The 14,421-nt window shown below is 41.9% G+C and overlaps 1 protein-coding gene across 3 annotated transcripts in view; it reads left to right on the top strand.

Moving 5' to 3' along the window:
• FRAS1 (Fraser extracellular matrix complex subunit 1) overlaps positions 1 to 14,421 on the top strand; it is a 453,363-nt gene that overhangs the window by 341,996 nt on the left and 96,946 nt on the right. For all 3 annotated transcript variants that reach the window (XM_013978814.3, XM_084972579.1, XM_021100604.2), the window contains exons 33-36: positions 2,831 to 2,945; positions 4,693 to 4,830; positions 7,863 to 7,895; positions 13,405 to 13,536. In XM_013978814.3, the coding sequence (XP_013834268.3) occupies positions 2,831 to 2,945; positions 4,693 to 4,830; positions 7,863 to 7,895; positions 13,405 to 13,536 (418 nt within the window). The remainder of the gene's footprint in view (positions 1 to 2,830; positions 2,946 to 4,692; positions 4,831 to 7,862; positions 7,896 to 13,404; positions 13,537 to 14,421) is intronic.

The following is a 14,421-nucleotide window of genomic DNA, read 5'->3' on the forward strand; positions in this document are numbered from 1 at the left end:
CATGATAAAACGAAAAGTAGATCCAGTCCAGGAGGACTGGGAATGTAGCAGGGAAGACCTAGGTTGTAGTTTGAAATAAGGTGGCCGGGCTGGGCTGCCCTAAGACAATGATACCTGAAGAAGGACCTGTGGGAGACGAGGGACATACCTGTAGAGATACCTGAGGAAAGAGCGTCCCAGGCCCAGGGAACCATGCCTGTAGAGGCATCAAGCCGGGAGCATGCTGGAGTTCCTGTTGTGGCTCAGCAGTAACAAACCCGACTAGTACCCCGAGGACTCAATCCCTGGCCTCCCTCAGTAGGTTAAGGATCTGGCATTGCCATGAGCTGAGGAGTAAGTCACAGATGTGGCTCAGATCTGGCATTGGTGTGGCTGTGGTATAGGCCGGCAGCTGTAGCTCCTATTTGACCCCTGGCCTGGGAACTTACGTATGCCATGGGGACAGCTCTGAAAAGACAGAAACAAAAACAAAACGAAGTAGGAGCAAGCTTAGATATTCAAGGAACAGCTAGGAAGCCAGTATGGCTGAAACAAAGTGAGTGAGAGTAATTCCCATGAATTCACAGATGTGCTTAACCAGGGGTGGGGTAGAGGGAGAAGAAGGGTGCAGTAGGGGCAAGAATGAGGCGGGCAGCTTAAGTCCAACCTCACAGGCAGTTGTAGGACTTAGCCTTATTCTAAGTGAAATGGAGCGCCATTGCCGGCTGTTGAGCAGAGGTCCCATGTCCTTTTAAAGGCATCACGCTGGCTGCTGTGCTGAAATAGACTGTTGTGGGGAGGGCAAGAGAGCAGTGGGGAGGCCATGGTGGGACTCCAGGTGAGAGATGGTGGCTCCCGGCAGGGTGGTGGCAGTGTTGTGGGAGGATTTGGGATGTATTCAGAGGTAGTATGGGTATTATGAAAACCATTACTCTGTAATCTTCTTTGGTTGACAGATATTTTAATAAGAAAGTGTCTTCTATAATGATCTCCATGAAATAACCTCCCACTTCTTACTGTTTTATTGATAAATATTGAACATTCCAATAGCCAATATTAAAATTGATTACACTTTGATATAGCTCAACCTCAATATTGCTTTCTTCAGAAAATCAAGTCCTTGCTTTTTCCACCTATTATCTCTTTCTATTAATAAAGTATCAATAAATACTATAATAAAATATCTGTTTTCTTGGCTAGAACACAGGTCCCTTTCCATCATCCTACGTCCATCATTATTCTCTTTTCTTATCACATTATTGTTTTAGGGACATCTAGACTTTCAAAAACATCCCATAATCCTTTGAGAATTTTCAGGTATTCTGATGGTTTTGAGATTAAAAGGTGGCAAACAGCACTGGACAGTGTACTTGGCCTGCACTTTCCTGTCCATGTACCTGTGTCCACATGTGTACGTGTTTACGGGTATGTGCACACATGCACGGGCTGTAAACACCTTATGTAGGGAATATACTTTTAATTTGTTGTCCTTACCTGTTTTATTTTCAGGTGAGAGACCAGCTGCTATTTGCAATTCTGATTTTCCTTGCTCATTACATTCCAGACCTGAGCAATGACCCGAAATATGACTCTTTCCTATGGGGAGGTTGTCCTAACCTGCCAGGCCTGCCTCTCCCCAGGACAAGTACGCCTTGGGGACAATTACAAAGCAACTGCAGCCTTCAATCTCTTCATGGTTAAAAGGAAGAACACCACGCCTTCCTCCAGGAGAAGGACTTGAGCCCTACTTAATCCTTTCCTACATGGAAAATTCCTTTGGAAAGTAGCAGAGCCTGAAAGAGCAGGAGGGCATATGTCAAACTCTCAGCCTTCAGGGGGCAGTTAGGAAGAGCCTGCATTCAGCTGGGTAGTTTTATTCTGTTTGTGATCAGCATGTGTGGCCCAGGTAGGAGGCTTGTGTTCACACTCCTTTTCCTTTCTTCCTCTGCTCTGGGCTTTGCTGCCGTCCTCAAATCTCTGTTAGACCTGGTCGTGGAATTCAGAATCTCTCCTTTTTATTTACTTATTTTTTAATGTTCTCACTGTTAGTGGGTTGTGAATACACACAGGTAAATGGATAGTGAAAGCTGCATACACATTGGCCTTCTGATTAATTTCACTTGACTCATTCATTGGGTCCTAAAAGCTTGGAGCAAAAAACAGTATCTAGTTCTTTTGACTAGGACAATGGAGACCGAGAGATATTGACTCTTTTTATATGCTTTAGTGAACACAAAATTCTTAAACCTCTGAACTCAGAGGTTTAAGGTGAGCTCATTTTTAGCCTTTTGAAACTACCAAAGTTGAAAGAAAGCAAGAAAGAAGGGAAGGAAGGAAGAGAGAAAGAAAGAGAGAATGCATCACAGTTTCCTTAAATTCCCTTAGCAAGCTGGGGGGTTGGGAGAAATTCTCTCCAGATACCATCTTAGCCCATTAAATCGGAGGAGCAGAGCTGTAGGGATCCAGCTGTGACTAGTAGAATAGCCAGCTGTGATGGCTCATTTTCAAATGTGTACCACTGTGGCTTCCAACTAGGGAAAAGCCATCCTACTGGGGCTCCCACAGCATCTCCAACATTAACCCCTGGCGTCAAGGGCAGGGGAGAGAAGGGTCAGGTGCAAGACCTGAAGAGGACTCTGTGACCCTGTGCGGTTCCTAAGCCTGGGACAAATCTGCAATGCAGGAGCCCAGCTCCTTCTTCTGAACTCTCAGAGAAAATTGTGCTGCATGTGACTAAAAAAACCAGAGTGAGGTTTTTTGTTTGTTTGTTTTTTAATGAGGTTTATTTTTGCCTCTGGCTTTTGTTTTCATCACATGGTGTTTTGCTTCTTCTTTCTTCAACTTTGTGTAGGCCCGGGAGGACGGTCTGACTGTGATTCAGCCCCATTCTCTCTCCTTCATAAACTCGGAGAGGCCAAGTGGAAAGATAATATACAATATCACTCTACCTCTGCATCCAAATCAAGGTGAGATGTGCAGTAAATGATCTTTTGAGTGATGCTCTTGTCTTCTACTTGTTGACCAGCCTCAAAAGCTCTGGAATTCTGTCTGCTTCTGCTTGTTGAAGATTTAAGGAGTAACCATTATTTATCCCTTCTGCTCCTGTCTTCTGAGTTTGGAACCAATTGAGGGAGAGACACTGTGGTCTGGCAGATGGAGATGAATGGGCCAGCTTTGGTAATGACAGAGCTGCCCTGGAGAGTAGAGTGTGCATGTAACTTCATCACTGAATGAGCCGCCCCGACTCCCATGCGCAGCCAGGACTGGACAGACCTACCCTGCCTGTGGGGACAAAGCCTACCCTGAAGAGGGTTGCGATAGGCAACTGGACCAGAATGAACATGCACTAAGGACAAGGAGCTCTGCCAGGGAGCCCAGCTGGGCCGAGCTGCATATAACATAAACTCAGTTTCTCCCCCACATAGATAAGTCACCCCCCCCCACCTTTTTTAAACCAAGGTAATAAATACTGTTTACGACTTCTGTAAGTTTACATAATGCTCCAACATATCAATATCCTATGAGCTTCAAAAAAGCAAATATAGTTATGGTAGTATTATGGGTCACCAAAGTGAAGGGGAAGGAAACTACAGTTGTGAGACTATGCAGATGTTCTTATTAAGGCAGTACTGACCCAGACGCCATGTAGTACCTGTCACCTCAAATGCCTCATAACTCTGGAATGCCCGTTGTGATGAATGTGTCAGCACACAGTTCCACGCTCTTGTACAGGAGTGTGGAAATGGGCACTACAGTTAGAGGACAGGTGGGCCCCTGCCATCTGTCCCAAGCCTTCAGATCCCTTACCTTTGGCCTCAGCTACCAAGCGTGGGCTTGAAAAGACATGTCTGTGCCTCACAGGAAGGAGATCGGCTTTTCCAAAGACACATCTGCTCCTCTCCCAAGACCAACCACTGCCTTAGATTTAAGCCTTTCGCATGATCAAATCCCCAAGGAGAGATTAAATTTCATTTCCCTTTTGATAAAGCCCAAAGAAATTAAAAGACTGAAAGTCATCGTTCTTCATTATCGATCTGCTAAGCCGTAGCTGGAGTGTCCTCCCTGCATTGCTGGGGCAGAGACCGTCTTTGAGACACGCAGCCCAAATGGCTGTAGGTCTGTCAGTTCCTCAGAAGTTGAGGTAGTTCAGCATGAAGCCTCCTTTTAAAGACTTAGTAGGACATGAAAGATAATTATGGCCTCTGTTCTGTACCTGCAAAATTTGGAAACATCTAGCACATCTGCAGCCCCTTTAGCCTTTATAACTTTGTGATAGTTGCAAATCCAGATCTTAGAATATTTAATATCCAAGTTATTACCAAGACCATCCCAGAAACTAAGGAGTTTCTGACAGAAAGAGGGTAGATTAATAAAAATCTTCACAACCTCACCAGGAGACCTGTCTGCACTACTATGACCTTTGAACTCAATTGAGATACTCTGGTACAGTGTCCGTGACTTCTGGAGGATTCCCTGGTCTAAGCTACATTAGGGGGCAGCAGTTTCCTCTTACTGCTGTTTGTGGTCAGGGAATCCTAGTCAGATTTGCCCTTTTCTTGAGTGACTGGAGAACAGTATGCCAAGAACGAGCTTAGAACAATTGTTCCTGAAGGATGAGGACTCCTACGAGGGGGAAAGGCAGCTTTATGGCTCCGATCATTCAGTCAATCATCAAAGTTATTGTTGATGCTCATGTGGACTCTTCCTCCCCAGGCATCATCGAGCACAGGGACCAGCCTCACTCTCCCGTCCGATATTTCACCCAGGAAGACATCAACCAGGGCAAAATCATGTACCGGCCTCCCCCTGCTGCCCCCCACCTCCAGGAGATCATGGCCTTCTCCTTCGATGGTAATGCTTTTTGTCTCTGTTTCCAGGCACCCAAACTGCTCTCTGGTTCTTCATGGCATACTTTTAATAAACCTTTATTTCGTGCCCCCTAGGTGGCAGGTCTGAGTCAGGCCTTAGAGATGGAGTGGTGAGCGAAAAGAGGCATGAATCCCTATTCTTGGCAAGTTTGGGCAATCTAGGCATAGAGACAGAGTTTGGTGAATAATCCCAGTAATGACTGTTGCATTGCAGGCTGAGATAGGAGCTCTAACAAGAAAGAGGAATGTTCAGTGGCAGACTTGGATGTATCAAGACTGACCTAGACCGAGGGTCCATTGGAGGCTGCCCCAGCGGGTATTGACAGTGGAGGAGTGGGCAGAAGCTAACGGAGGAGTGGGCAGAAGCTAACTAGGCTAAGTGTGTGTGTTAGGATCGTTGGGAAAACATTCCCGAAGGAAGGGCACATGCCGCTGAACAGAGGCCTGGGAGGGAGAGAATGCTTTGTTCTGGGGACTCAAATAAATGTCAGCGTGTCTGGAATATGGAGATTGAACAGAGCAGGGCTGACTCTGGAGGGAGCCAAGAGGGCAGACCTTCGGGGGCTCTGAGCCTGCAGGATTGGAGCTTTAGCCTAAGAACAATAAGGACCTGGGGGAGGCTTTAAGGTTGGGGGGGATGGCTTTTCCTGAGAACTCTTGGACTGCAGTGATGCGAGTGGATCTGGGGAGGAGGCCAGGGACTCTCATGAGAAGGAAGCTGCCAACCTCAGGGAAGGTCCCATGTGGGGATGAAGGAGGTAGATGGCCTTTGGGATTAAAACTAGGATTTCATGTATGTGTAACTGGGTCACCATGCTGTACATTAGAAAAAAAATATATACTGGGGAAATAGCTATTAAAAAAAAAAAACAAAAATGAAAAACAGGATTTGATAGAAAGCACCTTTTTTTTTTTTTAAAGAAGAGAAAATTCAGCAAAAGAATAACTAAATTTTTTTGTTGTTGTTTTTTTGTCTTTTTGCCTTTTCGAGGGCCGCACCCACGGCATATGGAGGTTCCCAGGCTAGGGGTCTCATCAGAGCTGTAACTGCCAAGCCTACGTCAGAGCCACAGCAACACGGGCTCCAAGCCGCGTCTGCGACCTACACCACAGCTCACGGCAACACCGGATCTTTAACCCACTGAGCAAGGCCAGGGATTGAACCCACAACCTCATGGTTCTTAGTCGGATTTGTTAGCCACTGAGCCATGACAGGAACTCCAAATTTCTTTTTTTTTTTAACTCAATGAATTTTATTGTATGTACAGCTATACAATGATCATCACAACCTGATTTTATAGCATTTCTATCCCAAACCCTTAGTCAATCCCTTCCCCCTTAGAATAACTAAATTTCTAATTCAAGCAAGTGTGTGCCCCTCCTCTAAGCCAAGACAGCATTAACCCTTGCCACCACTTTACCCTCTCCTTGACCCAGGATTCAAAGCTGCTGAGGGTTTTGTGGGGTTTTTTTGTTTTTCGTTTTGTCTTTTTAGGGACTCACCCATGGCCTATGGAGGTTTCCAGGCTAGGAGTCGAATCAGAGCTACAGCTGCTGGCCTACACCACAGCCACAGCAACACCACATCTGAGCCACGTCTGTGACCTACACCACAGCTCACAGCAATACCAGATCCTTAACCCACTGAGTGAGGCCAGGGATTGAACCTGCATCCTCACGGATGCTAGTCAGATTTGTTTCTGCTGAACCACAGCGGGAACTCCCCGAGCTGCGGAGTTTTAAGTCCCTACCGCTAAATAGTTATGTGCTTTGGGATAATTCCAAAAATCCTGAATCCTGTCTCTTTAGCATCTTTAAAATATTTGTATCACATAACACAATTAATAGAGGGTATTATTGGTATAGTAGCTATAATTGTATAGAATAGTTGGTGATTTCATATGGTAAGTTGAACAGGAGTAATTTTAGAGTTATATTTTAAAGTCTGGCAAATGTGTAAAGTAATATTTGCCATTATTTATATAGATATGGTTGTCTAGAAAATGATTACCTCCTCGATTAGACTGAAAATCCCTAAGCGTGTGGATAGACCTCTTCCCTAAGGAGTATCCCTTCTGTCTCCTCCCTGGATAACTAACAGCCAGTGAAAAACATTCATGGTTCTCTAACCCCACCCCTCCAAGACCTCCTTTACAAGTTTGCCCTGGGATTGGAGGGAAGAAACATGTCAGCCCTGGTTGAAGTTACTTCTTCTTCTTCTTTTTTTTTTTTTTTTTTTTTTTTTTTTGTCTTTTTGCCATTTCTAGGGCCGCTCCCGCGGCATGTGGAGGTTCCCAGGCTAGGGGTCTAATCAGAGCTGTAGCCTCCGGCCTATGCCAGAGCCACAGCAACGCAGGATCCGAGCCGCGTCTGCAACCTACACCACACCTCATGGCAATGCCGGATCCTTAACCCACTGAGCAAGGGCAGGGACCAAACCCGAAACCTCATGGTTCCTAGTCGGATTCGTTAACCACTGCACCACAACGGGAACTCCTGAAGTTACTTCTGAATCCACTATGCTCACCTGTGTTCCTGCAGCCTTTTTAGAGAGAGCAGAGTCCTGTCCTGTATAATCTATGGGATAAATGCCACGAGATAAATCTCTCGCACTGTTACAGTGTGTAAATCAATGTCCCAGGCATCACTCAGTTCTACAGTGGAATTGACCCACCAGAAAGCCTTGTCAGTGATAAACGACATCACCCACATTCACCAATTTGTAGAATTTTATGTACTGGGAAAATGGGATCTGAATGAATGTATTATAAATCATTCTAACTGCTGTGATATAAAATTACTCCACTGTGTGGTTCCTTTTGTTACTTAAAATTAATGCTGGCACCATTAAATCCCAACAAAACATTAGCCAGCGACCTGGTGAGCGTTTCTTAAATCATCATAATTCATATTAAAATGTGCTTTACTTTTCTAACCTCTGCCCTATATTTTGTATCTTCCCCATCTATTTCTGACACCAAAATGTTTAGTATTTTCTCTCTTCTGTTCTTTCAGGTCTCCCAGAATCGGTGAAATTCCACTTCACAGGTGAAAATTTTAATCTCAATTTTAGTAGAAAATGGAAATTTTTTTCAGTCTTCGACACTTCTTTTTTCTCTCTTTATCATCACTTTTAGCTATTTTCTGTGTACTACTAAAAAATTACATAAACACAAGTTTCTTCTAAAATAGTCATATGGCTAGTGAAATAGTAATAGCTTAACTTTGCATTCCTGGAAAAAATAATCCACCCAAGAATACCAGAGATTAGTATTCTTTAAGCCCCACTTCAATTTGTCGTAATATCTATTAAAAAGAGGTAATAATGGTTGAGATCTTAAACTCTGGATCCACATTGTCTGGGGTTCAGCCTGCTTTGGGAACATTTCTTAACCTCTCTGTGTGTAAATGCTTTATCCATCTGTGGAGGTAAGAGATGATAATTACATAAACGCAAAGCTCCCAGAACAAGTGATTGGCACATACAGGCACACCTAGTTTTATTGCACTTTATTATGCTTCCTAGATATTGCATTTTTTTCTCATTTTTCTTTTTTTCTTTTCTTTTTTTTTTTTTTACGGATTGATGGTTTGTGACAATTCTGCATAGAGCAATCCTTTTGGTATCATGTTTCTAAGAACAGTGCTTACTTCTTGTGTCTGTCACATTTTGGTAGTTCTGGCATATTTCAAATTTTTTCATTTTTATTGTATTTATTATAGTTGTCTCTGATCAGTGATCTTTGATGTTGAGGCTGTAATTGTTTTGGGGTGCTACAAACCACACCTCTATAAGACAGTTAAATAAATGTGTGTGTTCTGACTGTTCCACTGACCAGCTGTTGCTCCGTCTCTGTCCCTTTCCTTGGGCCTCCATATTCCCTGAGACACAATAGTGAAATTAAACCAGTTAGTTAGTAATCCTGCAATGACCTCTAAATGTTCAAGTGCAAGAAGGAGTCATACATCTTTCACTTAAAATAAAAAACTGGAAAGAATCAAGCTAAGTGAGGAAAGGGTGTCAAAAACCAAGATAAGCCACAATCGAGGCCTCTTGTGCCAAACAGCCAAGTTGTGAAAGCAAAGGAAAAGTCCTTGAAGGAAACTGAAAGTGCTCCTCCAGTGAACACACAGATGATAAGAAAGGGAAAGATCTTTATTGCCAATGGGAAGAAAGTTTCAGTGGTCTGGATAGATAGTCCGAGCAGCCACAGTATTCCCTAAACCAAAGTCTAATCTGGAGCAAGGCCCTAACTCTCCTCAATTCTGTGAAGACTGAGACTTTTTTACAAAGCAATATACAATATAAATTATCTCATTTAATCCTTATAGAAATATTTTAAATGAAGTTTTTATTTTAGCATTTTAAAGCTGAGGGAACTAAGGGTCTTGAGTAATAATTTGCCCATATTTCCATACCTGGTTAACAGTAAAATGAGGATTTTAATACAAGTTTCTGACTCTGAGTATGGGATATTTCATTTCATCTTGTCTGTATGTGTCCTGGTCATGATAAACAGGTATCATGGTAGAGTGCGAGTTTGGTTTCCGAGCTTCAACATGTCCCTGAAACTTGAATAGGTGAAGGGATTAACTATTAACTTCTCCAGGACTTTAAGTTAAATGATCCATGAACCTATTATACAGAGTACAGGAAATGGACCTTGAGCTGACCTAAAATTAATTTACCTTGTTTCTGCCTGAGGTTCCCTTTTTTAATTGTTGAGTGATTTTTTTTTAAATGTTATTTTATACTTAATTTCTTAGAGCAGCTTTAGGTTTACAACAAAAAATTGAGAGTATGGTTTTTATTTTCCCTATATCCCCTGCCCTAACACACACGTAGCACAGCCTCTCCAGTGATCAACATCACTCACTAGAATGGTGCATCTTTTACCAAGGATAAACCTACTTTGACACATCGTAATCACCACCCAAAGACAAGTTTACTCCAGAGTTCACTCTTGGTATTGTGCATGCTAAAGTTTAGACCCATGTATGACATCTATCCACCATTATAATATCATACGGAGCATCTTCACTGCCTTAAAAATTCTCTGTGCTCTGCTTATTCACCTCCCATATCACTGCTACATCCCACCTTTGGCAACCACTATTCTTTTTGTTGTCTACTGCAGTTTTGTCTTTTCCAGAATATCATATGTTTGGACTCAATACAGAATGTAGCCTTTTCAGATGGGCTTTTTTCCTTAATAATATGCATTTAAGATTCCTCTATGTCTTTTCATGGCTTGGTAGCCCAGTCATTTTTAGTGCTAAATAATATTCCATTGTCCAGCTATACCATAGTTGATTTGTCCATTCACTGACTGAAGGGCATCTTGGTTGCTTCTATGTTTCGGCAATTATGAATAAAGCTGCTATAAACATCTATGTACAGGTTTTGTGTAGACCTAGGCTTTCAACTCCAAGGAGTTGTAATTGCTGAACCATAGATATGGTAAAAGTATGTTTAGTTTTATAAGAAACATCTAAACCATATTCCAGAGTGGCTCTGTACCATTTCGCATTTTCGCATTTCGCCATTTTCATAAGCATTTGGTGTTGTCAGTGTTCCAGGTTTCACTCGTTCTAATTGGTACACAGTGGGATCTTACTGCTGTTTTAATTTGTATTTCCCTGCTGACATACGACGAGGAACATATTTTCATGTGCTTATTTTCCATTTGTATCTTCTCTGGTGAGGTATCTATTGAGGTCCTCAGCCTATTTTTTAATCAGGTTGTCTGTTTTCTTATTGTTGAGTTTTAAGTGCTCTTTGTACATCTTGGGTAACAGTCCTTGACCAGACACGTCTTTTGCAAATATTTTCTTCCAGACTGTGGCTTATCATCTCGTTCTCTTGACATTGTCTTTCACAGAGCAGAAGTTTTTAATTTTAATGAAGTCCAGCCTGTCAGTTCTTTCTTTCATAAATCGTGTCTTTGGTGTCCTGTCTAAAAAGGAATCACCATACCGAAGGTCACCTAGGTTTTTCTCTACGCTATCTTCTAAGAGTTTTATAGTTTTGAGTTTAACATTTAAGTCTGTGGTCCATTCTGAGTAATTGTGAAAAATGTAAGAGGCTTCCTTCTGACTGGAAAGAAACCATCTCCTTTAGGAGAATTTTGTGAGGGAGAAAGGTCACTTGAACACATAATGAACTAAGCCAGCAAGAAGCCCAAGCCCTGATATTAACCCATAAATGAGGGAGAACAGCTCATTGGGTTAGTCGTGGTTTGTCAGCTAAACTGAGAAGGAAAGCTGATATTCCTGGTCTGGCTGCTTCGAGACAAGCACAGGTGCTCTACAGAACTGACTAGAACCAGGAACACCCACAAGGAGAGTGGCGGCTGCAGGAGGCCTCCAACCAAAGAGGAAGTTCGACTCTTTCTCAGAGAAATCAGAGATGTTGCTTTAAGAGAGGGCTAGACGTGTAATTGCTAATTTTCTTTTTCTGGGGGGTAATTTTTTTATTTAAAAAAATTTTTTATTACAGTATAGTTGATTTACAGCCTTGTGTCAATTTCTACTTACAGCAAAGTGACACGGTCATACATATATATATATATATATATACACACACACACACATTCTTTTTCTTATATTATCTTCTATGATGTTCTATCATAAGTGATTGGATATAGGTCCCTGTGCTGTACAGCAGGATAATTGCTAACGTTTTAATTGTAAGTTCTTAAGTTTGCTTGCAAAGCCCTGCACTGCATATATGTACCAGAAACTAGGTTTCCTTTTTTTACTTGTAGAGGCAAGGACATACCTTGGGCACACCGACAGCTGGGTAATATGACAAAGCTTGTTAAGTTGTAGGGCCTTCCTTTTCTGCGGAGTAAGGGTGGTGCAGGCTCCCTGGGATGTGAATGTAAAGCATGAAAAGTAAGATTACATATTGCAATTATTTATTTATTTTATTTATTTTTATATAACAAAGGGAGTTCTCAACTTAGATTCCAGGACTTCGGAGATTCCTGAATCCACCGAATTTTATGGGAAAGCTTGCATGTTTGTTCTCAAACCCCCCAAAAGTTAAGAAACATCAGTCTCTATCTTTGATGATCCAGAAAGCACCAAAGACTGAGCACAAAGAAGCAGATGCAAAAGAGAGATAGAGAGAGATGAAAAGTTTATGACATTGTAGTTTGATATCAGATAATTAGAAATAATCTCACTGTTCATCAGAAAGGCAATATTTTAATTATATAATCATGCCACAGCATTTTATACAGATTTTTGAGAACTACATTTATAAGGATTGACCTGGAAAAAGGCCCAAGGGCATTAGTAAATGCAAAAAAGAAAAAGAAAAAAAAGCAAGTTGCAGAACTATAAAGAGAGATAGCCTAGTTTTGAAAAATAAAAAAAAATAGGTAATCTAAAAAATTTTTTTTTAATTTACTAAGGAAAAAAAGAGAGAAGCAGATGCAATAACTTTGACATTCAACTGAGTGACCAGAGCCGTAAAACCTTCCTTCTCACAGGGGCAATGTCTTTTCTCCTTCAGTAAGGCTATTTCTGGACTTTTTGAGGACATGGATTGTACCTTCTAAAATCCAGCCATATCTTTTAGATCCATTCTCAAAGAAAAGACAAATCTGCAATTACCAGGAGTCACTAAGCAGTGTTTTACTTGGCTGAAGTGGAGGTCAGATTCCTACTGACTTGTTAGTAAGTCCAGAAGAAAGTAGAGAAGGAAACAAGTTTCTTATAACCAACCCGTTTCTAAGCATACCACACATTGAAAATATCCACAGTGTGGTTTTCTTCAGTAGGCAGTACAGATAAACACATCCCTGGGTGGGTGGTGCAGGTAGGTGTTCCTCTAAACATGGCTTTTAGGGAAGAAAAGGTGTGTTTAGGTGTGGGAAAATGCAAGTAAGAACCAAGGATCTGGCAATTCTGCTTTCCTTTTCCTCCAGTGATCAGTGTTCACTTGGCTCTCAGATAATCCAGGGGAATAAAATCTTAAGGTCACTGTTTTGTTCACCAAGGTGTCTTCTGTTTATTGCATGGCATGTAATGACCAGGTAAAAATGGGTTTGCTTACTTCCAAACAGATGCCATTAGAGATATTTGTATAGACATTTTCTATTCTCTTAAAAAATTATTTTCTAATAAGACATAGACTTGTCTTTTCTAAAAGAGATTTCTTTAAAACAAAATTTCTCTAGAACATTGGAAGAATGAATTGAATCTAAACTAATTCCATAAATAAAAGCTTTTACCGGCATCATCTAAGAATGCATATTTTGTATTACTTTCCTTTCCACTAACATTTGTCAATATCGCCTTGTTGTGAAACTTGCTTCCAGAATGACTTTGTTGTTCTGGTCCTGTAGGCTTTTTGTTATTCAGTAGAAAGAGCTTTGTAGAATAGCTCAAAATGTCTTATGTGATTGCTTACTTTTTCCACTTATAAGTATCTCTTCAAGGTGTTAAGGTAATCTGAAAAAATTTCTGTCTACGTATTTGTAGAACTAGCCTAAAAGGGACAGACTGCAAGGTGATTTGTGTGTGTGTGTGTGTGTGCCCTTTCTAGTTTCGGATGGAGAGCACACAAGTCCAGAGATGGCCCTCACCATCCACTTACTTCGCACCGATCAGCACCCACCAGTGTTCCAGGTCAAAGCTCCGCTCGTTGAGGTCAGCCCGGGAGGCAGTGCTTCTATAGGTAAGAATTAGGGACCTGAAAGAAACATGGCTTTGGAAGTGGAACTATATTTAAGTGACAGTCCCTGGGAGTTTTGTTGTTGTTGACATTTGTTTGTTTGCTTGGCCTCAACTGCAGGATGCAGAAGTTCCCAGGCCAGGGACTGAACATGCACCACGGCAGTGACCCAAGCCACAGCAGTGCCGCCACCAGATCCTTTAACCACTAGGGAACTCCCAGTAACAGTCCCTGTTTAAACCTCTTGATAGTTACCAAAAAGTAGTGACCCTCTTACAGGAGTTGCCTGCATTCTCATCCATACCCTTCTCTCCACCCATTTCTATGCAAATGGAAGCAGCACAGAGAGAAGAAAATAAAGCCTTCAGAGGCCAATGCTCAGTGATGGAATACAACACGGAATTTATTTTCCAGCCTCCAGGAGTTTGATTTGTTGCCACCACTAAAATATGAAGTAACAGAGAGCAGAGAGGAGAAGAGAGGGGAGCAGTTTCAATGACTGCTCTTGTTTTCTATTTGCAAAGTAAAGAGGAACAGGAAGAGTGACAGATCACAGTAACCTTCAGAAGCTGTGAAGAGGTAGAGTTGGATGTGTGTTTATTTACAATTAGTATGTATACTCTACATACTTTTTAGAAGTTTATTCTTTTTTTTTTTTTTTTTTTTTTTAACTGCCACACCTGCGGTATATGGAGGTTGCTATAGGGGTCAAATCAGAGCTGCGGCTGCTGGCCTATGGCACAGCCACAGCAACGTGGGATCCAAGCTGCATCTGCAACCTACGCTGCAACTTGCAGCAATGCCAGATCCTTAACCCACTGAGCAAGGACAGGGATTGAACCTGCATCCTCACAGAGACTGTGTTGGGTCCTTAACCCGCTGAGCCAC

This window comes from Sus scrofa, chromosome 8 (genome assembly GCF_054392235.1).
Source record: "Sus scrofa isolate SSC_HxYL_T2T_F1_AM1 chromosome 8, Sscrofa_HxYL_maternal_Yorkshire_Landrace_v2.0, whole genome shotgun sequence".
Taxonomy (NCBI): Eukaryota; Metazoa; Chordata; class Mammalia; order Artiodactyla; family Suidae; genus Sus; species Sus scrofa.